The sequence below is a fragment of the Solea senegalensis genome, linkage group LG7 (genome assembly GCF_019176455.1).
Source record: "Solea senegalensis isolate Sse05_10M linkage group LG7, IFAPA_SoseM_1, whole genome shotgun sequence".
Lineage (NCBI taxonomy): Eukaryota > Metazoa > Chordata > Actinopteri > Pleuronectiformes > Soleidae > Solea > Solea senegalensis.
In genome coordinates, this window is record NC_058027.1 from 22,879,093 (window position 1) to 22,904,015 (window position 24,923).

A 24,923-nucleotide genomic window follows, 5' to 3' on the forward strand; every position below is an offset into this window, starting at 1 on the left:
CAGAAGGTGACACCTTCTCCTGTTTAATGACTTGCAGATTAACGACCGTCTAATGGTTGAACTGACACGCAGCGCATCCATCTAGTGTCCGTGCGCCGTCTCGTTTCGTCCTTTTGTCCCTCCGTTCAGCCCTGTCGTCCAGCCCCAGATGTGACGGTTTCTCACCTTCTTTTAAATTGAAGTGCAGATAAATACTCATTAAACAGCCTGTTTGACTTACACAGCAGCTGGCCGTGCCTTCTTAACAGACTTCAAAGCAATTAAGAGGTGTGTGTTGCATATGTGAGAGCGTGATTGAGAGATATGGAGAGAGAGAGAGAGAGAGAGAGAGAGAGAGAGAGTGTGTGCAGTATATGCAAGGGTTCCACCTCTGAGGGAAACATCTAGGTAAACTGATTGTTGGCCTCTCTTCATCTGTCAGAAGTGAAACAGAATTGCTTGGTCATTTTTTACTCTAGAGTTTTGTAGTACATGACAACTTTTTCACTTTGGTACGTATCACTGAAGGATCACTTGGCGGCACAAAGCAGAACACTGTGTGTATAGTTTTCAATTATAAAAATCATCCACCTTCGACTCAGGACTTTCAGATTACAGTTTGTGTGTGTGTGTGGAGATGTGTGTGAATGTCTGTGTGTGTGTGAGAGAGAGAAAGAGACAGAAATCACAAAACCAGTGTTGTAAAAGTAGAAAAATATCGAGGAAATACATGTATTTTGCTTCCACTTTCTAATTCTTTTTCAGATACAGAACAGAACAGATACAATTTTCTCAAAGATAACTCACTTGTGTATGAGAGGCGGAAGCCTTGATTCGTTCCAGAGGCGTTGCTGTTGAACTCAAGCCACAAGTGATTGGACGTACTGTTGATGACATGACCCAGCATGCCGTCGCGTGTGAAGTTGCCAAGGAGACGGGATGAAGTGTTCTCTCCATCATATACCTATCAATCAACACAAAGGAACAAGGACCCGAAAGAACATGAATAAAAACATGAGGCGCAGGGATTTGTGTGGTTTTGTCGAGTTTTAAGTGAGCCCACGTCTACCTGACACACACCGTGCTCTGCTAACCAGGCCTGGAAACACTCTGCAGTGCAGTGAGTTGTAGTATTACCAAACAAAGAAGGTAAGACACTTCTGAGTCTCAGGAATAACGCACTTTGCTTTGTATTACCATGGGTCTTGTGAAACCACTGAAAGACAAAGCCATAAATATGGAAGTTGCTGATGAAAGTCCCACAGTGCTAAGAATCAAAATGTTGATGGTGGGTAAACAAAATGGGTTGATTTTCTTTGAAATGTTGTATTAAATGTGGTGGAATGAATTTTTGCAGTTTTAATTTCTGTCTGGCTCCTGAGGGAAGCGCCGAATGTGAGTATCACTTTAATTTCAAGCATTGACAGAGGGCATATTGCAGGCCTTGAATTAAAAAAGGAAAAAAAAAGACTCCTTCATGGTTGAGGAGTCCTCGGTTGTGAAGTTTGTGATTCAAAGTAAAGTAAAGTTTAAAATGTAAAACTGATGCGTTTCCTGGAAAATATTCCCCAACATTTCTTCCCTTGCAGTCACAATGAAATGATTGATCATATTACAGAAGTACGAGGGCTACAGACACAAATGGTTTATTTATTGGCCCTAACAAAGGTCTTAGTGACATGTTTTGACTCTTGATATATTCAACAGCTATGAAATATGAAAGAATCTTTAACTTATCATCCTCTTGAGTGCTTCAGATTTATTAATGACAATCAGGATTTCAACAAATAAGTGAAAAAGTGCATCATAAATGACTTTGGGACCCCTAGTTTAAAATCTAAAAGCTTCAGCATTAAAGGAATACTTCACAGATTTGCATTTAGCTTTGTATGACTAGAATAGGAGTAGTATTTTTTTTTTTAAATTGAGTTGAGAAATATCTTCATTCTTTTCTTTATTACATGCCACGGGTCTTTCAGGACATAGTTTGCCTTTTGTTTAGTGATCCGTTTTCTGTTTTTTTTTCTCTCTCTTATTAATGAATTAAGAAATATGAAAGTGATGAATATGTTGGTACTTAGGCTCTCCTAATTCAGTCCTATCATCAGTCTCCTGTGGATTTTGATTCTCATTTGCATCATAACCATCAACCTGTTCATGGCAAAACAGGTGGTAGTAATTCATCTGAAATGTGTGTCGTGAGACACTGGGTAGAGTAATGGCTGCCATGGAGATGTGTGCAACTTGGCAAAACAAACCCAAGTTGAGATTATCATATGATGAACTTGTGTTACAGCGTCTAAATGATGATTAGATGCACAGATTGTTCTTTAGAGCCAAAGCAGATCATTGATGTCTGAACCTGAGCCTGTCAGACAAATATTTTGAAAGATATTCAGGTTCAAAGTTTGGTCCAGTGATGGAGTAAGTGCAGCTTACATTAACTGCATCTTAAGTTTTGGTTCAGGGTTGTTTAGTATTCTCTGGAGCTCGGGTTTGTTCCAGACAGAGCTGCAGCCTGGGATGTGTTCTACTCTAACTCATGCAGCAGGTGGAACTAAACACTGTCGGGCCAAAAAAAAACCAAAAACAAGTCACATCCTCGAAAATTCTGTTGGACCTTCTTTAGCTTGATTATGGCACACATTTGTTCTGGCACTGATTCAACAAGTTTATCCGATGCCACAACATTTATTTCAACATTGATTCTTTTTTTGCCAAGATCTTGTATTTTTGAAAGGACAGCTGGACTGCTGTGTGAAGTCTCACTCTTTCACAAAATGAGCCCAGTGCATCCTGGCATTGTCATCTATCTCGGAATATGCCTGAAAAAGTTTATGCCTGGTCATTCAGCGACAGTTTCAACCGAAACAACTGTGCCTGCAAAGGTAACTTGTTTTTTCTTCGCCAGGAAGTGCATTTATATTTGACATATTTACCCAGATTTTTTGTAGATTTTATTGAGAATACTGTACTGTAGGATCCTGGTAGAAGGAATTTTTTTCAAAGGCACAGGTGCTTAGTATTTGTTAGTAAAAAAAAAAAAAAATTCAGATTGCTGTGAGCAAACTTTTTTCTCCTAGTGATGTGTGTATCTTTAATGTGATCACAGTGAAGTAGTAGTTAGGGAAGTGCAGTATACTTTTGACTGCAGTTTGGAGGAGACGAGCAAGACTCTGAAGTACCTCGTAATACCATCGCTCACAGCTGGAATATAAATGTGAACCGCTCATGCTTATATTATTTCACATGCGGGGACATTCCTACAGATTGGTAGTGACAGTTCTGCAGGTGGCAAGAGCGCCGAAAAGATAAAGGGCCAAGGTGAAGGAGGAGACACTTCTATGTGGCGAAAGAAGAGCTCCAATGTGGGGAGTGTGGGGATTTGACGGAAAGCCCAGAATAAAGACGATAGCGAGACGGTATAGGACTGATATAGAACTTATATATACATTCAGTATATATACATATGTGTGTATATATATATATATATATATATATATATATATATATATATATATATATATATATATATATATATATATATATATATATATATTTAACATTACTCCGCTAAACTTTATTTTCCTTTTCTTCCCTTCATCCCTTCTGCTCCGCAAGCATCTCTCTTGTTTCTTCTCCTCCTCACCCAGTTTTAGTAAAAACTCAGTATGGTTAATGAAAAAGCCCCGCAGCTCATAAATCACCATGTCACCATCTGCCACCCCTCCTCGCTCCGTCTGACTCCCTCTCACTCGCTTGCTCTCTCCACCACCTCTATTTTCATAACATTTCCCACACAACTCTTACTTTGTTTCCTTTCCACCCTCTGTTTACTTCTCGAGGGCCTGGTGTAAAAATGAACTTTTGTATTAGGAGACATTTATAGGTGGATTAAGCTTGGATACTCCAGCAAAGTCGCCTAAAGCAACAGCACTTCATATTGTATGTTGCAGGGAGATTTCGTGGCAAATCTGCTGTTACTGTCAAACAAATGGTTCCCGGCATTGTTTCTGTTACTCTTAGCCTGGGGAATGTGCACGCTAATTGGTCGCCCATGTGGCACGGTGCTTTCTGCCAGTTCTTTCAGAAAGTTAAAATGAAAATATATGTTGTGCATTAACTAAACACTGTCTTCTCAACACTTAAAGCTACCTAATGGTTTGTTCACAGTGCAAAGCAAATGTATTATGCCCGTGAGATTACGTACCTTGTGAATGCATTGATGTGAACAGACACAGATTTGCCATCACTCTCGCTGAGTCACGTTAATAATGCAGAAGAAACAAAATGTGTTTGTTCAAATATAGAATGTGCATGTGTCATTAGTGTCAATCAGTGCTGAGATTATTTATGAGTTAAGTGCACCTACTTTTACTCACAAACAAAAACAATAATAAAACATGTGAGTATTGCAGTGTCAAAGGTCACTTTGATGTGGTATGAACGCACCAGAAGAATCCTTATACAGGAAATAATCTAACCTGCATTTGTCACATTAAAATGATTTGAACCATATAGTGTTCTTACAAAATCTCAGAGCCTGTCCTTAAATAACCCTATTGGTCATTTGCAGCAAATTACGATCCACAGTTCCATTTTTAAAATAGACGCTCCCTAGTGGTTGCATAAATAACAGCAACCTGGCGTCGATAACCCACGACACGCTCATTTGATCGAACGTCATGGCCAAGGTAAGTCTGAGAGTAACTGTAACTGTACTAGCCAAGTGTTTTTTACCTCACTCCAACCCTGACCTCACAACTAATTGAGTCGAAAAATACCGGTGTCGTATCTTTCCTAGCGCTGGAGTCACTCTGTGGGTCATACTTTAAGGGTTAACTCAAATGACCAATGGGGTCGTTTCTGTTGGAGGACAGGTTGAAATCCCCCATTTACAATAAAGAACAATGCATCCCATGTAGACTACACTGTAAAAATAGAACAAGTATCCAGTAGTTAAATAATAACACTAAGCAAGTCTGGGTACATATTGTGCTGGTGCAGTATTATATAATATTCCATGTTTTTTACCTTGTCTCTAAAATAATTATGCCGTACTGTATGTTGTATGCTGTAATCTAATGCATTCTACAAAATACTGCACCAAATGTTTTGAACAACAAAGTCTTTGTGTGAATTATCTGATACCTGTTCCAATGACAGCCCTTTTTTAAAAAAAGTCAGGGAGAAACCTGCAAACACAACACAACCAGAGGAAAGCTCAGCCAATACTCTCAACCTAATACTGATAATACACTCAAACCACTTACTGGCTTAACCATGCCCTCAGGCTTAATACCGCTAAAAGACATAGCGAATAAAAACAGTTTTAGATGATGTCAGTACGACGGCATCGTGATTGTGAAACAGGTCACACAGCTGCTCCTAACTGACACTGAAGCAAAGGCAGCGCCTGTGAGGAATAATTCACCAGGGAAACAACTTCGTAGTCCAGACATAAATACTGTACATCCATCCAAGTTCACTCTGTGTAAATGCTTCCACTTTTTCATTACATAGACAATCAGTTAAATCCACGAGGGCGCCGGCAGACTGAAACTAAGCACGGACTGCAGATCGAATTTGTAATTATGTCTTAAATTAGGGTCAGGAAGTTTTTGTACGTTGATGTTCAAACATTTCCAAAGGTTGAAGTCGTAAAAAAAAACATATCAGCAATGTGTTCATGTGTAGAGAAGATTTGTAATTAAACGAATAACATCTGTTCACCAATTATACGTGAGTGATGAGGTTACATAAAGACACAGGGAAATAAAAATAAAATGCGTGTGAGTGAAGGTGTGAACACGAGGACAGTGGCACTGAACTACTGAGATTTTACGACTTTGTATATCATACCACACCTCACCGCTGACATTATACTTGTGACACTATATGAATTCTAGTTTCTAGAACCTGGGTGCCCAACCAGTCGATCGCAATCTCCTGGACTAATTTTCAGTCGATCGCAAGATGTAGCCTTGACAACGGTAAATGAAACTCTTTAATAATTAATCAACTCATATTTTTCTCTTGGCTGTGCTGTGCCAATGCCACGCACCCCCGCTCTCCGTTGTGGCTGTCAGGTAGAGTTTAGAATCTGTGCCTGAGCCCGAACCACGTCTGTGTCTGTGTCTGGACTGACAGCCCTAAAAAGTCAAAGTCACCACTGCGTTGTCAGAACCTCACATCACCTGCACTCTCTCTCTCTCTCTCTCTCTCTTCTCCTCACTGCGACTTTACTGCTCAGCTGTGACGCTTTCTCCGATGCTTGTGAAATCCGCTCACTCTCGTCTCTGGCTTTCTCCAAATATTGGTGAGGACACCGTCCACACGCAAACCTATGTTACTGGTTATAGTGGCCCTTTAAATTGCTCAGGCTCATAAACACAGTTTTTTTTAGGCTCGATCTAAACTCTACTGTAAGGCCACTGTGACAGATCCACGTTGTTGCATGCCTGAGACTTACAACCAGCTCCTACTGCCCTGACAACAAGAAACCAGCTTCCTCTTCCCAGTGCCAGAGCACCATGGTAGAAAAATCCATAAATTACTTGTTTCTATTATATCTGGATGTGTCGGTTTCTTGTGTACGTTGAAATTCGGCGAGCGGCGAGCAATGACTATGTGAACTGGTAGATCTCGATAGACTAGAGACCTTTAAAGTAGATCTTGATTTAAAACAATCTACTTATCCTTTCCAATTATGCACAATCTTCATGTTCACATAGGTTGATTTAAAATGACACAATGTAAAATTATTCAAGAATATCAATTTACGAGATCAAAATCAACCTCATAATATGGCTCCTCTTGTCTTGCCTGTGATTGGATAAGAATCAAGAGTTAACCCTCAAGTGAAAGAAATGCACTGTCGAGTCCTTAAAAGAATCAGAAGAGGCCGAACTGATCCTTTGTGCTGCTGTTTCTCATGTATTCATTCAGCCATAGATGGCCACTGCAGCACGAGCACTAATAGAGAACATGGGTAATAAAACCCTTGCAGGAATGTTATTGCTTCTTACAGCAATGTTAAACACATTTACCATTTAGGTGCCAAACCTTGGTAAAACAATTTAACTAAACGGTAAAACAAGAATTGTACTCAAGTCTTGTTCTGGAAAACCTCATATGGACGGCACACTCCACTGACAGTTTAATTGAAAAATGGCTCCATTGCAGAATGGGCTTGTGTTGAGAAAAGGTGGAGAAATATAGAGAGGGATAATTCAGATTTAAGGCAGTTACTTGGTTTTGTGTTAAAGTGTGCTATATGTTTTCTTTGGCACAGGCTCTTGCTGAGGGCTGATGGTTGGTAATTGTCATTTGCCAAGTGACCTGGTAAGGCAGCTGCACTTATTGCCAGATAAATCTTGCCAGGCTATAAAGTATTTTCTTGTGGTTGAATCACAGCATTTCAGCAACTACCAGCATCCATTGGTGTGGTGCAGGTGTGACAGGTGTACTGGGGGGAAAAAGAAAAGTCTCAGTCAGTTGTTCTGGAAAGTGAAGTCAACGCAGGAGTGCCTCAAAACTGGACTCTCTTAAATGTCTATGTGGCATGACAAGAATCTTTGTATGCAATGCTTCATGTATGTGGGGATTAGTTACAGTTACCGTCCTATAGGTAACATGGTTGCATGTGTATGTAAATGTGAAGAGGACATACTTTCAAACCAAAGCCAAAATGACAAAATGACACAGGTAAAAATAGCAAAGCCAAGGCTTCGAAATGGGAATTCAAAGTTCCATTGAAGTTCATGTATATTATCAGTCTAATTAGAATTGAATAATATTTACTCTTTGACAAAATCAAAGTGGCTGTTCACAAGCATTGACCAAATACTGTGCTCTTCTGTCTCAACCAACACCTGGGATGCTGCCGAAATGACTGAAGTTGCTGCAGCTTCACTGAATTAACTCATTTAACTAATTTAAACTAATTTAACAAAGCACAGCAAATTCTGTCACACTCCCTTTACTGCTTTAAGTGTGTATGAACATCCTATTCAACCATCCTTGTATCCTCTCCTTCCACAAACTGATTCAGGAGCCCTGTCCAATTGATGGGAGGGTGAAAACTAATTTTACAGTGGACAAAGACTTGGCTTCCTTGGCCTGGATATGAAGAGACATGCTAAAAGTTGCCATTGTATTCCAAAAACGAGATTTTTTTCACATTAGCGTGACACTGGCTCACCCAGAAATAGTGGCACGTCACAACAGTTGTGCGTCACAACGGCATCACTCTCTTTGGTGCAACGACCCATACTTCACATTTCATTTAATATTAATGATAATAATAATAATACCTGCTAATAGCTCCTACACATGATTTAGACATGCTTTAATTATGATTAGCCACAGTTGAAAAAAACATGATTGAAAAAATTGAAAGGGATATAATGATTATATTATGTCTTCTTTGCTTTTATTTATGACATAAGCCCATAAATGTGTGCCTGAATGTTTTGTACCACCTAAATGGGAAAAGCTGAATGTGTCTCTCACTCTGTGTGTATGTTTGTGTGTGTGTGCATGTGCATGTGCGTGTGTATGTGTGTGTGTGTGTGTGTGCGCGTATACTTGCTTTGAGATAGTCTCCATCTTGCAACAAGAAGCTCTCAGCTTTCAGCCTGATTCCTTTGCCCTTTTCAGTGGTGATGCGGTAAATGCACTCATGGTTATTATCGTAGTTGGAAGGAAAGTTTGGAGAAAGGAGAATGCCTTCTGGTCCAAGCGAGGAGGCTCCACATTCAGCTACAGCAAGAACAATAAAGAGGACATAGGGGAGACACAGTGGATCAAAATCACTGCATTTCTGCCAAATTATTTTTTAAAGAATAGGACTCCCATTTTTGAAAATGAGAGATTAGAGAAAAGTGCAATGTTATTTGTGACCATGAATTCAGATCAGCAGACATGATAATGATGGGGAAAAATGAGCCATGCGGTAAAAATAACCTTAAAAAGCAGAAATCAACCCGACTCAAGATGGTTTCAAACATGACGGACAGTAAAAACACATTCAAAAGAAAGGCAATTAAAGAAAACAGGGCAAAATGGAAAACTTTGCATTGAAGTAGGTCTGGATTATTTTGTTTGGGAAAGTATTACCTATAAATTATACAGAATTATCTTGCAGGTGCAGTGCTTATCAAAGTTTAGGAATTTAAATAAGTGGTACTTTATGCAAATAGAGTTCTGTCATATGCAAATGAGGGGTAGAGAAAGGAGGCGAGACAAGCAGGCTTTTAACTCCCACTGAGGAGGACCATCACTGCTCGGAAATAATAAAGAGAAATGGAAGTAATGAGATAGACAAGAGAGAAGGTAATGTAAAACAATATGGAATTCACTGAGAAATAAAAGATGTAGTTTTTATCAAATCGGGAGCAAATCTGAAATTCAAAACACCTTTGTAAATTTCTTTTTAACCAGATCGGGGGGGAAGATCCACTGTTTTTTATTTTAAGATATTCTTTTCTAAAGTGAATATTATAAAAGTGTGTAGCTAGAAGGACCACAGAGAGGAGAAGAAGGGAATGAAAAAAAGAACTGCAAAATGAGAGAAAACTGTTGATGAAACAAGACAAGAGTTCTTTGAAAATATGCAAAGATAATTTCGAGAAAGAAAAAGGGGGAGTAACAAAAGTCACAGCATTAACTCTTCTGATGCTCTAATTATCTTCCCAAAGACTGTCCAAATTTTATTTTGGGGGGAGGGGTGTGAAAAGAGGAGGGACAGCAAAGTAAAGAGAGGGACATTTAGAAAGATGGAGAGGGATAAAGATGAACCCAGTGGATGTTGCCAGCTGCCGTAGTTTGGTTTCCTCTTTGTCAGGCCTGATCTCATGACAGATAATGCTATTAAAGCAGTTTCAGTCTGCTCTTGTGGGGGCTTGGAAATCACTAGCAGCCACCAGTCACACTCATAAATTACCAGCAGCATCCAGGAAAATACTGATACTTATCAAATACCAGCAAATTATGACCTGTTAAAAGCCAAATCCTGGCAAATAAAACCAACACTCAACCAGTCAAATAATAGTAAATTACCATTGTGTCCAATAAAATGTGGGTGAATTACAAGCATGGAAAATGCTGATACTTTACCTCTAGGCTCATTCATGGAGTGAAGTTAATTTGAAAGTTTTATATTACAAGCTTCCAGATATTGTCATAGAACATAAACTATTAAACTGTAAAAAAAAAACACACACACAAACCATAAACAATTCCAAAGTATATATGATGATATGTTTACAACATTTGACTCGACAATGTTGCTTTACATTCTGCTCTACACAATAAGCAGCGCCGTAAAAGAAAAGCCCAAACAAAGACTAAACAAATTAAGCTCTCTTATTTCAGTCGACATGATTACTCTGTTGCATGCGTCAAGTCACAGATTCCTTTTCACTCCTTTTGTTTTCATCTGTTTTCAAGCATGCACACTCTCAATTCCCAGCTAGAACTTCTCGGGATGTCACTGCTATGATGGTGCTTAGGTGCCTAACTTCTAAGCCAATTGTCTTGTTGCCGCCTTTTTTAAAATGTGTTGTCAGATGAGTCTTCACAGCCTCATGTGATCCATCATTCTTCAACTTTAATCAGGTCACAATACGCCAACACCATCAATGTCAAGACTTCATGGGATTGTTCTAGTTACTACAATAAATTCCTTTGTCATTCCCTCAACTAAAATATAAAAATCACAGCTACCTTTTTCATGCAGTCCTGTCATTTTACATTTTGTCTTACCTATACATCGAGGTAGCGTGTTACTCCAGACTCGTCTGCCTCCTCCCAGACACGTGATCTTGGTGTCTCCCTCGAGTCGGTAGCCATGGAAACAAGAGAATGCCAGCGAGTCACCGACTCGAAATCTGAATCCCATCCTCCTGCTGAATGCCGGTACACCTGGATCCTCGCATGGCTCCAAGTCGTACTCTTCATGTTGAAGAGAGTTAAATAAACATTGTTGAGGACTCGAGGGGAAAAAAACAGAATTGGTGCAAATTGTAAAAGGAATGTGTGAATATAGCGGTATATGCTATTAATAATACTGTATATAATGCCAATGACATGTATTATTAAAATAAAACCATCCTCTGCATGTGTGGAAATCAGCTCAACTTCGCTCGTCTTACCTTATTTCTAACCTGAGCTGTCACCAAATATGCACATTTCTAATCCTGTCCATTCTGGTCACTCCCATCAGAACTTCTCAGCCTCTACAGCTCTGCCACGTCCAGCTCAACCTCCTGTCTTATAGACAGTGCCACTGTCTCCAAGCCACACATCATAGCAGGTCTCATTACCATCTTGTAGACATTCCCCTTCACTTTTACTGCTATGCTTGTGTCACACGTCAACCCTGGCACTCTTCTCCACCCACTCCACCCTGTGTGCACTGTCCATTGTTTTGGATGGTTGACCCCAGGTATTTAAACTCGTCCACTTTCGCAACCTCTACTCCTTGCCACCTGTCCCGCTGCCATTCACACAAATATTCTGTCTTGCTCCTACAAACCTTCATTCCTCTTCTCTCCCGTGCAGACCTCCACCTCTCCAAACTCTCTTCCACCTGTCCCCTACTCTCACTACAGATTACAATATCATCTGCAAACAACATAGTCCAGGGCGACTCGTGCCTGAGCTCATCTGTCAACCTGTCCATCACTATTGCAAACAAGAGGGAGCTCAGAACTGATCACTGATGCAATCCCACCCCCACTGTGAACCCATCAATCATTCCAGCCGCACAACCTCACCACTGTCCTCATACATGTTCTGCACCACCCTCACATATTTCTCTGCCACTCCTGAAGTTCCTCTCTTGATCATCTGGACCCACGTCCTCCTTACGGATCCTCTGCACCTCCATCTGTCCTCTATTCTCTCTCATTTTGCTCATTCATCAGCTCCACAAAATATTCCTGCTTGATAGGACATTTCTGTCCTTAATCACTCTAACCTGCCGCACATCAATTCCAGCTCTGTCTCTTTGTCTAGCCAATACAGGACAAAGTCCTTTTGTCCTTCCTTAGTGTCCAGACTGTCATACAACTCATTATAACCCTTTTCTTACCACCTCACTCTTTGCAGCACACATAGACACCCAGTATTCCTACTTTTTCTTTGCCGTACACTTCTTTGGGATACTTCCTTGTTCCCTCACCAAGTTATCTTATCCTCTTTCATCTGTCCAGAGGATACAACACTTTGTAATGTACCATGTTAGCTCATATTAACAAAGAAACAACCAGGACCCTTTCAATTCTTTATCTGTTCAGTCCATTAACTAGAACATAGAAATAAGCCTATGTCTGACTAAAAACAGTTAAGTCTGTCCCGATTTTGTCTGCTACATTACAGTAATACTTCACCGATTGACATTTAGCTTTGTATTACTAGAATAGGGGTAGTATTTTTGAAAAAGTGTTCTTTCCAACCTCAGTTTCCCCTGAGTTGAGAAATATCTTCATTCTTTTCTTTGTTGTGTGCCCACCAGTGACACATGGTCCTGTTAGCGTAACTGTTAGCAAAGATGGCGGACACTGTTTACATTGTACGAGTGGGTCCAAAAAGTGTGGAATTAGCATTGCATTTTCAAGCCTCAGCCCGAGTGTCACTGGTGGGCATGTAACAAAAAAAAAGAATGAAGATATTTCTCTCAGGGTAAACTGAGGTTGGGAAGCACAATTTTTCAAAAATACTACCCCTACTCTAGTAATACAAAGCTAAATGCAAATGAGTGAAGTATTCCTTTAATGATATTGAAAAAAAGTGTTCTTACCTGAGAAAGTGATATTAAAGCCTTCATAACTCATGGAGAAATCTGATATAAATCGTAGCTGAGCACTGAAGTTCCCAAAGAGTCCTGCTTTGACACTAGGGGGCAGCACAGAGCCAGTGAGTCGAGAAACAGGGATCAGGAAATTCCCATCCTCAGTGACGGTCAGGTAGTCGTGGTTCTCCTCCAAATGGAAAGTGTGGAAAACCAGATGGACTCCTGGAAATGTGTGGAGGGATAGAAATTAGAACACTATTGCAAGCAAAATAATGTCTCTTTCCATTGTGTGTGTCTGTGTGCGTGTGTGTCCTTACCTTTCCCATGAGGCACCTCTATAGTCCAAGTGCAGTTAAGAGAGTTAGGGTAGAAGTCAGGAAAGCCAGGAGACAGAATAGTCCCAGTTTTACCATAAACATAGCCTCCACAAAGAGCTAAAAAAAAAAAAAAAGTGACAGTGGCAGAGAAGAAAGAAAAAAAAAGAAGCATTTTATGTTAGACCCTGTAGGCCTGTTTCACAGCAGACACAGTAGAAAAGGCACAGGTGTTCCTCATAACGTTAACGACGGCTCTGTTCTATGGAGGAGTCCCACTAATTTAATTGTTTACACCTGTGCGTCTCCTTTTGTGACATGACAAAGTGTCTTTGGGGGAAAAGTCAAGAGTCTTCATGAGCATATGCATCCCACATATACTGTAATCACATCACTTTCCTGGGATTCATTGACACAAGTTTAGATTTAAAATTAAAATATTAAAGTGGCACCACATATACGCTCATTAGTATGCAGCATATGTAATCAGTTCTTGTACATTACTATATACATTTTATATCTGGTATAAAATTACATATAGACATCTTGTAATGCTTGTCCTAATGTCAGAAAAAGAAACAATCCTACCCTAATTCAACACCTACAACATAAGCACATCTTCAGTCACGTCAGAAGATTATAATTTTATTACCGATTTCTTTGTTCTACATTCGTAAATACTGAACTAAAAACCACACACCAATTTGTCTGAACTTAATGAACAGGATGTTCGTGTGATAATACAATTTGAAGCCTCGTGGCATCCCCTTAGGTGTTTTTATTTGCCCTGGCTGATTGTTGTTAATGGATGAGCGTTTAAAATAGGATTCCTAAAAATAGAGTGGAAACATAAGAAGCCACAGCGGGTAGCGCTGGTTTCATTCTACACTGATTTTCATGTTTTTTAGAAGTCTAAAACCTAGTCTAATGTTTACTTAAATGAACACAATGGCAACAAATTTTGTGTTCATTGTATATCAGTGTGAGAAAGAGAAGGTGAAGGCCAAAGACACACACGTTGGTGCGGAAACACTGTAGAGAAAAACAGAAAGAGGTAGTTTTCTATTTTCCCCAAAGCTATAACACTTATTTTTTTGCGGGTCACCTGGCGCCTATCACAGCTTATAGTGAGTGAGATGCAGGCCACTGTGGACAGGTCACCAGGCTATCACCACAGCTGAACTGTAAAGCCAAACAACCTCACGTCCACACAATACAGACAATTCCTTCACGTCTTCCGACTGTGGGAGAAAACGCCTAAAAATAAGAAACACATACAGACCCTGGAAAGATGTGCAAACCTGGCTGACAAGCCATACACCAAGGTTTAAGGTGATCCAATTAGGGGTGGTTTGTTGAAAAAGAGGATTTCAGGAAACGACCCAAGAGAGAATTTGGGGTTCACTACACAGGATATAAATAAATGAATTCAAATGTGCATTTAAAAAACTCTTAACATTCTTCATACTACAAAAGTAATAATTACACAACGGTAATGCACAACTCTGCATTACCGTAATTACACAATGGTTTGTGCTATTGGAGAAATTGATACATGTGGTTAATAGGGTTAATAACCACGTGTATTTCATATGCAGCAGTGTTTTTTCTAAATAACGTTTTAATTAGTTAAAACACTATTTTAACATGTAGTTTATTGGAAATAACAGCCAGATATTGGACATTATTCTGTAAATATGGACAACAGCATTTAGTTACATGACATTCTCTGGTGCTTTTACGGTTAAAATAAGCAAGGCGGACATTTTGAGGATTAGATGTGAAAGGGTTAAGTTAAAACGTTAAAAAAGCAGTGGTCTCTGTAGCCTTTACAATACTGTAGTAAACACAATCAGTATTTTTTATTATTTTGATGGCATGGGATGATCGGCTGGCACACCTGTCTCGCGGCACATGACCAAATCTTCCTGTGAGCTGTGCTGCAGACATTTATCCAATGCATTGATATAAGAGAGTTTGGTTGCTCTGCGATCCTACTTACAAACCCTACCTTTATTATGAATCCTCTCTGACTGCTGAGGAGGTTAAACTTACTACATATCAGTGCATTTAAATCCCTTTAAGATCCTTAACCAACCCTGTTGGGATTCATTAGGTGAAACATAATATGCTAAATTACGACTTGTTTTTATTTTACTTGGTGGAGACAGATGCTGAAGCTGTCATGCCAAACTCCTCACTCTCTCCGAGCATATCTTGCTGCATCTCACTGCAGAGACATATTTCAGCAGAGTTTGAGGTGAGTTAAATCGCTGTTAATATAGTCACAATCTTCCCGTCTCCCTCTTTGTGGTGACGTGTGCCAATTCATCACACTCTCATCAAGTAAAAACTGTCAGAATGAGTGGCCCTAGTTAAAGGGAGGCACATGCTGAGATCTGTGGGAGAACGAGACTCGCACTGTTGTTAGTAAAAGTTGAATTATTTTTTTTACATATATATATATGTCTGCGGAGGAAGAAACAGACTGGTTAAGTCTGTGCGAAAGTGAGAGCTTTGTTGAAACTTGAGAAAAAATACAGAAATAGAGACTATTGATGACAACAAAAAACAGTGAGGCAGAATCAAAGTAGGGCTGCGCTCCTTGTTGAGAGCAGGAGTATTGAGCCTGTGAGCTGAAAGCAAAACCAGATAAAGAAATGTTTTTCAGGGAGTGACAAGGTAAATTCAATTCTTCTACTTCCATGCCTCCCATGTTTTGATCTTTAATTATCTCACTCTTGAATATATTTTTTTTTTGTCATATGAGTGACTTCTAACAAGTTGTTGTCCAGGCTACCACAGCAAGTTTTAAAATGTCATGGTGCCCCTTCAGTATTCTCCCTGATACACAAAAGAGTAGCCAGAGTTGTGTTACTGTATTTCTTTAGAAACTCAGCTTCAAGAACCTGCAGGAACAGGTCAGCTGGGGTTTTTTATTTCTTTCTGTAAGGTGCAGCATTGTTGAAATAATGCATTTTGGAGGAAGTGTAGTGCCTAACGTTTAAATATGAACTGTTCATTACATTGATGATTAACCCTTTCAGGTCCACACAACTCTGTATAGAGCTGTGTTTATATCTCCTGCTGCCCAGTGATATGAAGTGGTTCGTTTAACCCTCCTCTGACCATCATGATAATCAGGCCGTCTGAATTTATTCTGATTTTATAGTTCAAGTAGTGAGTGTTTCTGTAGCTGAAAAATCCCAGACACTGGTTTTAATTCTTCAGAAAACACTCAAACCGATTAATCAATTATCAAAATAGTTGACAAATAGTTTAGTAATCGATTAATAATTGATCAATCGAGTAATCTTTCTGCCCTAGTGTCCAGTATCCATCCATCCATCTTCTGCCGCTTTATCCTCCACATGAGGGTCAGGCGGGGGTGCTCTGCCAATCTCAGCTGACATCAAGTGAAAGGCGGGGTCACACCCTGGACAACAGGTCGCCGGTCCATAATTTTAAATTTTCAAGATATCACACGGAAGTACGCGTGTCATATTGGTAACAGAAGGGTTAAAGGTTAATAATAACAGAAGGGTTAAAGGTTAATAATAACAGAAGGGTTAATGTCCAGACAGACAGAGACAATAGCAACATTGCACTATAAAGCACGATGACTGCAAACACAAAGAAATGTCCACAAAGCAAGTAAATTCTACTGCTACAGGTTCAAGAATGTCTCTGCAAGTTTTGAAACATTCTCTACAGTTGTGTGACTTTCTGTTCAGGCTATTTGCAGAAAAATGTGAAAATGTTAAATCGATGATGTACCTTTATCGGGCGGCGGCACAGAATGGTCAGAAAAACTGCCAAGTAACAACTGATAAATAACCTTTGTCAAGACGTACAAATCAGTTGAAGTGTGTTGAGATGTGACAGCTGTCTGGTGAGATGGCATGCGTCGCTAAAAAACTGAAAATGTCACAGTGGCCATTTTAAAAGTGCTAATGTTTTATGGCTGGCACTGTGAGACAGATAGCCTCAGTATGAGCTCCCTCTTGAAACTTGAGGCGTTCTGTCTTCAAAATTGGATCTTTTCAATCTGCCGGTCAAATAAGGTGTTTTGTATTCATCTACCACGACAGCATGAACGTCGAATGAGAGGTCCTGAGAGTTGCTAGTGAGCATCTGTTTCTATAGAACCTGTTGACCTGCATAATTTCACTCAGCGTGAGAGTCCAATTTTGTCCATTGTAGTCCGTGCATAGTCTGGAGTGGGAATTGATTGTGCAATTAACACTATGGCTGCCAGTTACACCGACTGAAACGGGAAAAAAGTCGTTTCTCTAATTAGTCTCCTAATAGATGAAAGAAGTTACTAATGTTGTAGTAACAGCTGCACGAATGCCCGTCGTCACCTTACCTGACTCTGAATATCTGGGCCAATGAGACTATTGTTGTTCAGCACTATTCCAATACAGGTTCTTCGGTTTTCACAATGAATTCAGCTTACAAGTCTAAAATCTGATGGGAATTCATGTGATAAAGGGATCGTGGAAGTATTTGACACACACATATATATATATACATATACTGTATATGTGTATATATATATATACATATAATGTTAATAAAGGGTGGCATTGCAGTACGGGGGTTGCAGTGAGAAGGTTTGAATTTTCTCTCTTGCCTGCTTGGTTTTCTCCCACAATCCTAAAAATGCAGATCGGAGTTAGGTTAACGGAAGAGTGGAATTATTTAATGGTTTTCAAGAACTTGGTTGTATAAATTTTCCATTTTCTGGGATGGAACAGTTGTTATGAAGAACTATTCCCTCATAACAATAGGGCGCAGTGTTTGCACATGACTGGAGCTTGGGGTAAAACATTTTATTCAAACCACGGTGGTGATGTGGTGGTTCAGAATCGTGCCTCACAGCAGGGAGGTTTGAAACACAGTTTGACCAGGGTCTTTCTTCTTGGAGTTTGCATGTTCTGTGTGTGCGTGTGTGTGTGTGTGTGTGGAGGTTTTCTCTGGGTACTCCGGCTTACTCCGCACAGTCTAATCATAGTCCAATCAAGGGACATACTGATTGGGGTGAGGGTGACAAAGATGTGAATGTGTGTGTGGACTGCTGTTTGTCTGCATATGTTAGCCCTGTGATAGGCTGGCATGCATCCAATAATATCTGTGATTGGTGCCAGCGTAAACTGCATAAGAAAGTAAAAAACTTGCAATCAGGCAGCTATTGGATGATAATAGCTGTCAATCAAACTCCAGTCCACTCACATGTGCATTACTTTATCATCAATTTTCCTCTAAACGGGAACATCATTTACAAAATTGCCGACATTTTCTATTAGAGACCCGAAACTATCAATTGACACCATTAACTCCTCAGGAATGGAACAGTTACTTGATTCACTGACGTTGTAAATCAAGTGAAAAGAGGATTCATTTTCCCAGAGACCGCTGAGAAACTGAGTTCTTTATGTAACCAGGGAAGTCAGCCACTGGTGGCTCAGTGCTACATCTGTCTTACTTCCTAGGCTTCACTTTTCATACCAAAAGACTACACAGTCTTTGCTCCTCTGTGATCCTCAGCGGATACCTGGTACAGATAATGGATGGATGGATTAATCGCAGATCAAGATCACCTCATTGGCTCAGCATAGGATTTAGAATTTGACAAGAGAATTTTACCCAGGAGGAAAAAGGCCTTTGTTCTTTGGAAGACAGACACAAGGTGACACCAGTGACCTGTAGCGCAAGTTTATACGAGCCATTTCTTTTCCTGTCTTCATTTTTTGACAGAGCCATTAATATGTTCCTGATATTAGCTTTTCCTCAATTACCAAATTTGATTTTCCTGTTTTCAGCAGTGTTCAGCAGTTACTCACGAAAGCACATGTCTTAAAATGAAAGGATAAAATCGTCTCACCATCACAACTGGGAAGAGCGTGACTCCACTGATGATTCTGCTCACACACGATTGGCTCCTGATCGCTCAGGGTGTATCCGGGGTCACATGTAAATGAGACTTGGGAGCCAATGGAGAAGCCGCTGCCTTGGCGACGACCGTTGACTGGGATACCAGGATCGAGACAAGAGTCTGACTCCATTGTCACACCTGTGAATCAAATTTTACATGGACAAATGGCTGAGTATATATATACAGTATATATATATATATATATATATATATATATATATATATATATATATATATATATATATATATATATATATATATATCAGATGGTAATTCTCCCTTTCACTGTAATTTGTATTCAGACCCCACTAAAATGAACCATCCCATGAGCTGAATGAAAGTCAGTAGGCAATTTTGTGTGATCTCTATCAGTCAGTCAATCAGCCTTACTTTCATATCTGATGCTGAAGCCTGCTGCCGAGCGGCTGTTGTCTGTGGTGAACAACAAGAACAGGAAGTTGGACGTGGAAATCAGGAAATGAGGTGCTTGGGTGCCGTGGTATTCGCCAATCAGTGGGGAGGAGGCGGAGGGGCCATCCCTGATCTCCAGTGTATCATAGTTGACCTCAGTCTGAAACCTAGACAAAGGCAGAGACGCATAAATTGCACAATATCAATACATAGACGTATAACTGGCACGGACTGTGTTCATGCTAATGCAGTGTTCTTTCTTTCTTTCTTTCTTTTTTTATATGATATTGCATAAAGCAATTTACACCATGCACCAGAGCAACACTTTACATTGGCTCAGTTAATACATTTTACTGCCATCGCACTTTTATGAACTGCTCTTTTATGAATAATAAATGACTTGTTGCATTGTATTATGTGTTGTGTTGTCTTAAAAACATTGTATGGTCACCGGCCTTAGAATAGCAGCTCACCGCTAACTCTGGCATATTTACATACTGATCTTTCCCTTTATATACGCATTAAATGGATAAATGTGTTCACGATCATTCTTTTTCAGGCAGGGATGTACTAATAGCATAACAGCTGTTCATGCTACCAGCCAGCTTGTTGACTTATATCAGCCTATTTGCAAATATGATGACAATCGCCAATACAGTTACAAATATTTATTAGGGCTGATAGTATTAAAAGTTTTTATTTTTGTATGATTCAATTTGTGATAAAATGGTTAAATAAAACTATGGTGTTGGTATTTGCTGTTGGCAGAATTGTTCACTTAAACATTTCGTCCAGGAATTCCACATTGATTGCACAGCTGACTATTGCATAATAACAGATTGGTGACCTAGCATGCTAGGCTAAGTGAAGTAGTGGAAAAAAAAACCCATATAATTATCCTGTTTAAGTAATTAGCTTCCCTGTTATTTTCCTCTATTGCTGACTAATTCAGCTGTGACCTGCAGGTGTGACTTCAGCCAGGCTATAAACCTTACTACACAATGGAAAAAAAAACATCTATCAGAATAATAACATGGCAATTTAGCCTCTGTTGCACACATGGCTCTGTACATCTTATTCAGGAAAAGATGATTTTAATTATAGCGATGTCAGGCTAAGCTGCATTTGCTCTTTTTACACTTTGTCTAGAGAAAATATGCAAAAAAAAAAAAACATGAATAATTTACAGCAGAAGAAACTCACCAACTGCATTTAAGTCTGACTAATTTATAATGCCTCCGAAAGACGAACTAAATGATGTACTAGATGACTTGGAAGCAGAGAAATGACATACTTCATGACTGTGTTATTCCACTATAAATAATCGGACTAATTACCTGAGTGAAATGTAAAGCAGTGTGGACAAAACATTGCTGCATAATTAGACCGATGAGAAACAAACCTGTCAAAGTTTATTTTCACAGCGTGGTCGACCTGGGCTTCAATCACCCACTGGCAAGTGAGAGAGTCTTTATAAAAGGAAGGCCAACCAGGAGACAGCAGAACACCAGTGGCAGCTGTGAGATGGCCTCCACATGGGGCTACAGGAAATAAACACAGAGAGAGAAATGAATCATGTTTTCTTGTAACTGTGTTATGGCACGAGCACAGCGCTCATATTTCATCATGTGAGCAGATTCATCATCTGCTCGGTTTATTTTTGCCGTCTAATCCTTTCCGAATTTTCGGGATTGTATGCATAAACATTAACCTCTCCTCCTTTGCGTTCCTACACAGTTTTGAGTTGCTCTTGTTTGGAAAAAAAAAGTAATTATAGGAGGATCATTTAAAGGCAAAATCAAGTATATTTGTCTCGCACGGTGACAAAAAAAGTAGCTCCTTGTTTCCCCCCCAATTATCCGCGCCTCGGAGAGCGGCAGGCGGCGACGCCGTCGTAGGCTGACGCTAATTTGACGCCCGAAATTAAGAGTTGCAAAATCTCAATTATGGTACAGTGACACCATGCGGGAAAAAAATTACCTTTAGGAGAGCTTTGATTTCACAGCAATAGAAGAGAAAAGGCAGAATAACTTTGGTATTTGCTACGGCTTTTAAAGTGTTTCTTGATTCTGTCTCGAAATGAGAAGTTAATATGCAGGGCATCAATTAGAGGAGGGGTAACCTTTCATGAGCTCTATCTTCATTTTCTTGCAATATATGATTTGCAGAGGCTTATTCCTCTCACTCTGTTACGGTCGCAAGTGGTTTTGCCCTTTAACAGAAAACTTTCAGCAAAAACCCTCCTTACTCTGAGCATCCTCAATATGCACTAGCCATTCTAGAAACAACAACAACAGGAACAGGGCGAAATAACATTCTCCATACTCTCTATTTAATAAGGTGACAGCCCTATTTAGTTTGACCGTCTCTATCCCATTCATTAACAAGAGGCAACAATTGATAATGTCATTTAGGCAATACAATCAATCATGGAGAAGATACCCAAACAAGATACCAAATACCCACAGGCAAGTTGTTGTTTGCCTCGAAAAAAAAAAAAGCATTGGAATAATGGCATAGCCACTGTCCTTTCATTATTATTTAGCTTATCTGCAAATCATGGATACATCTCTGTATAATGAATGTGTCTCACTGGCTGAGTTTTAGCAGAACCTGTGCCAGTCTAATTTAGGATTATTGTTCAGAGAGACAGATGCATGCAAATAGCCCGAGTAAGTGTCGGGAGGCTGGAGGCAGGACGGGGGAAATTTGTAAGCTTCATAAGCTCACTTAAGCGCCACAGCAAAAGGTGGATAGTTGATTTTTTGGTGACCGTACAGTTTAAAACTTGTGTGTGTGTTTTACTCACCTTCACATCGAGGTACAGCTGCAGACCAGACAACATTTCCGTCCTGGATGATGCACGTCACCTGATCTGATCCCTGGAGACATGATAATGATTTAATGATGATGAAGTATATTAAGCTGTGAGTATATTACCGCACACGCTCCTAAACTCATAACCCTTACCTGTGTTCTGATGAATCCTTGATCACAGCGGAAGGCCACAGAGCTGCCCAGCTGGAACTGGTCACCAAACCTCTGACCATTGACGGGAACACCTGGGTCGTGACATTCGTTCTGACCAAACGCTACAGAGGAGAAACCGTGACATTATAGTTAAATTAGACATCGGTAGACAAAGAAATACGTTAAATATCAATAGAATAGGTTATGAAATGTATTGTTTTAGATCATAAAATGACATCAGAGAGTATGGAAACACTATTTATGATGATTGTTCACTTCCACAGGGAAACATTGCTGTATCACTGTCAGTAAATGCGACTGCACTGATTTGAAAATGTGGGAATTAACCCTTAGAACACAGAGCATTCCGGATGCTTTTTTATTCTTAATATGTTTAAAAATACAGTATATACAGAGGCTATAAGAATGTGCAATACAGAGTGTCTTATATCCTTTTTTTTTCAGCACAACCTGTTGGCAATCTGATGAAAAAATTAAATCACTTTCATCAACTATACAAACACGCAAAATGTTTAAAATCGCATTGAATTTGTGAAATTTGAAAATACGTCACAGTTCAAAGTTCACTCAGCTCATTTTTATGAACAAAAAGAAAAGAAAAACGGTCTAATTTTGTGACAATTATTGCTACTTTATATCACTACTAAAAATGTGATATAAAATGAATCATAACTTTGACTCAACAACGCATAAGAAGATGGAAAAAAACCAACGCATTTTTTTTAAAGCCTGAATATGGATGTCCATATAAGGAATAAGGTGTATTATTCCCACGGCAATTTACCATGGGTGCCCCTGCGGCACAGATCCGTGCCGCATAATCACTAAGGGTTAAATTATTTTCATCATAGAATTAAAAAAAATTAATTTAGGTTATATTATCCCCCAATCCAGAGATTAACCTGATTCCAACCAAAGGCCTAGTGAATGAACGTGTTGGTTGATTAGCTACTGATGGGGAGGAAATGAAAGCAGGGAGGGAAAGAGAAGCATGGATGAAAAATATGACAGGGAGAGTAAGAGGCAGAGGCACAAACATATGAATGTGTTACCAACTGGCGGATAGAAACACATTTGCATTCATGAGTGTTCAAATATACATGTGTAGCACACACATACTGAATAAAGTAAAAGCCATGAGGCAGTTTTGCAAAATCACCCAGCACACATTATCAAACCTGATATAATAAGTGGTGGCAAAAGATTGAATAAAGGATGAATTCAAAAACGAGACATGTCTCGGAACTCAGAGAAGCCAAGGTGACACACAGGAAAAAAAAAAACAACAGTCCCCTAAAATACTTTGGTGTTTGCCGAGTGTTCCAGAGAAAGAAATGTCTGAGACAAGGTTTTGTGGATGAAATAGCATGAGAACACAAGAAAGCCTGAGTCAGACTGAGAGCCTGAAATCAACGTGGTGGATTAAAGGGACGACAATAAAGGAGACAAACATACAGAAAGGAAGTTCTGGGACAGACGGCAAGAGAAATAAAGTCAGTGACAGCACTAAAGAGTCAAAGCACTCGCCGCTCACACCACATCTGCAGTGAAAAGTGCTGTGGAAAAATCACAGTCCGGGATCATCTCCATAGAACTGCACTGGCTAGGCTAAGTGGTGAGAAAACATTGGAAATAAGAAAACTTTATTAAATTATAGGTAACCTTTAGACTTTTACGGTTACTACTTTGAGACATCATAGCTTATTTTCCACTGGTCAAAAAAACACCCACTTACATCTGGCTTCTCTCTGCAGTGGGCAATGGATACAATCAGCATTCGCTCTTTAGGTTAAATGATTCCGCAATAGATAAAGGCTTTTATTGGCTTTGGCTTCGATTGGCAGGGACGTCAACATGACACCCAGCTGAATGTAATGCCCAGTTCCAGGCCTGGGCACGGGAGGAGCACTGCCTCATTAAATGAACCAAGCACCCCACCAAATCATCTTTTTTTTGGCTAATACGAGCCCTAACCAAGTGCTAACGATGGCTTTAGTTGTAAATGCATAAAACAGTGAAATTTATCACACTTGGTTCGAGCCTTGAAACTGCAATGCTAATTCCGTACTTTTTAGACCCACTCGTAGGGGGGCGGGACCTCATTCCCAGAATGTATACAGTGTCAAAGCAGTCTAAAGCCAGGCCTGGAGAAAGTGCTAATCCCTTACTACTGTATATGGCCAGTTTACATGCTGACTCTTCCTTTTCTGGCACAATGTTATGAAGTGCAACCACCTTGATATTGTCACTGGTCTCCACGGTGCCTTTTTTTTCCCTGTGATGTCGCCGGCTTCTACTGCATTGTTTTCTGGTGTGTTGGTTTATGACGCATTTGTGACGTCAAAGATGACTCATGAGAGATTAAACTAAAGAGGCAGACTCCTCTGTTGGAGCAACAGCAAAGGAGTAAATCACCTTGTTTTAGTTTTTTTACCCATGGATAAAAAAATATGCCAGTTTTGGTGTAAGAGAGAAATACATGTTTCTATTC

General features: G+C 39.7%; 1 protein-coding gene across 1 annotated transcript in view; it reads right to left on the minus strand.

The window, feature by feature from the left end:
* The window catches only part of LOC122772647 (CUB and sushi domain-containing protein 1-like), a 292,253-nt gene that overhangs the window by 96,032 nt on the left and 171,298 nt on the right, over positions 1-24,923 (minus strand). Inside the window, exons 16-25 of the mRNA XM_044030836.1 lie at positions 22,412-22,533; positions 22,251-22,323; positions 20,844-20,982; positions 19,421-19,608; positions 18,980-19,168; positions 13,096-13,212; positions 12,785-13,000; positions 10,747-10,935; positions 8,573-8,742; positions 787-943 (exon numbers count right to left, since the gene is read on the minus strand). Coding sequence (XP_043886771.1) covers positions 787-943; positions 8,573-8,742; positions 10,747-10,935; positions 12,785-13,000; positions 13,096-13,212; positions 18,980-19,168; positions 19,421-19,608; positions 20,844-20,982; positions 22,251-22,323; positions 22,412-22,533 — 1,560 coding nt within the window. The remainder of the gene's footprint in view (positions 1-786; positions 944-8,572; positions 8,743-10,746; positions 10,936-12,784; positions 13,001-13,095; positions 13,213-18,979; positions 19,169-19,420; positions 19,609-20,843; positions 20,983-22,250; positions 22,324-22,411; positions 22,534-24,923) is intronic.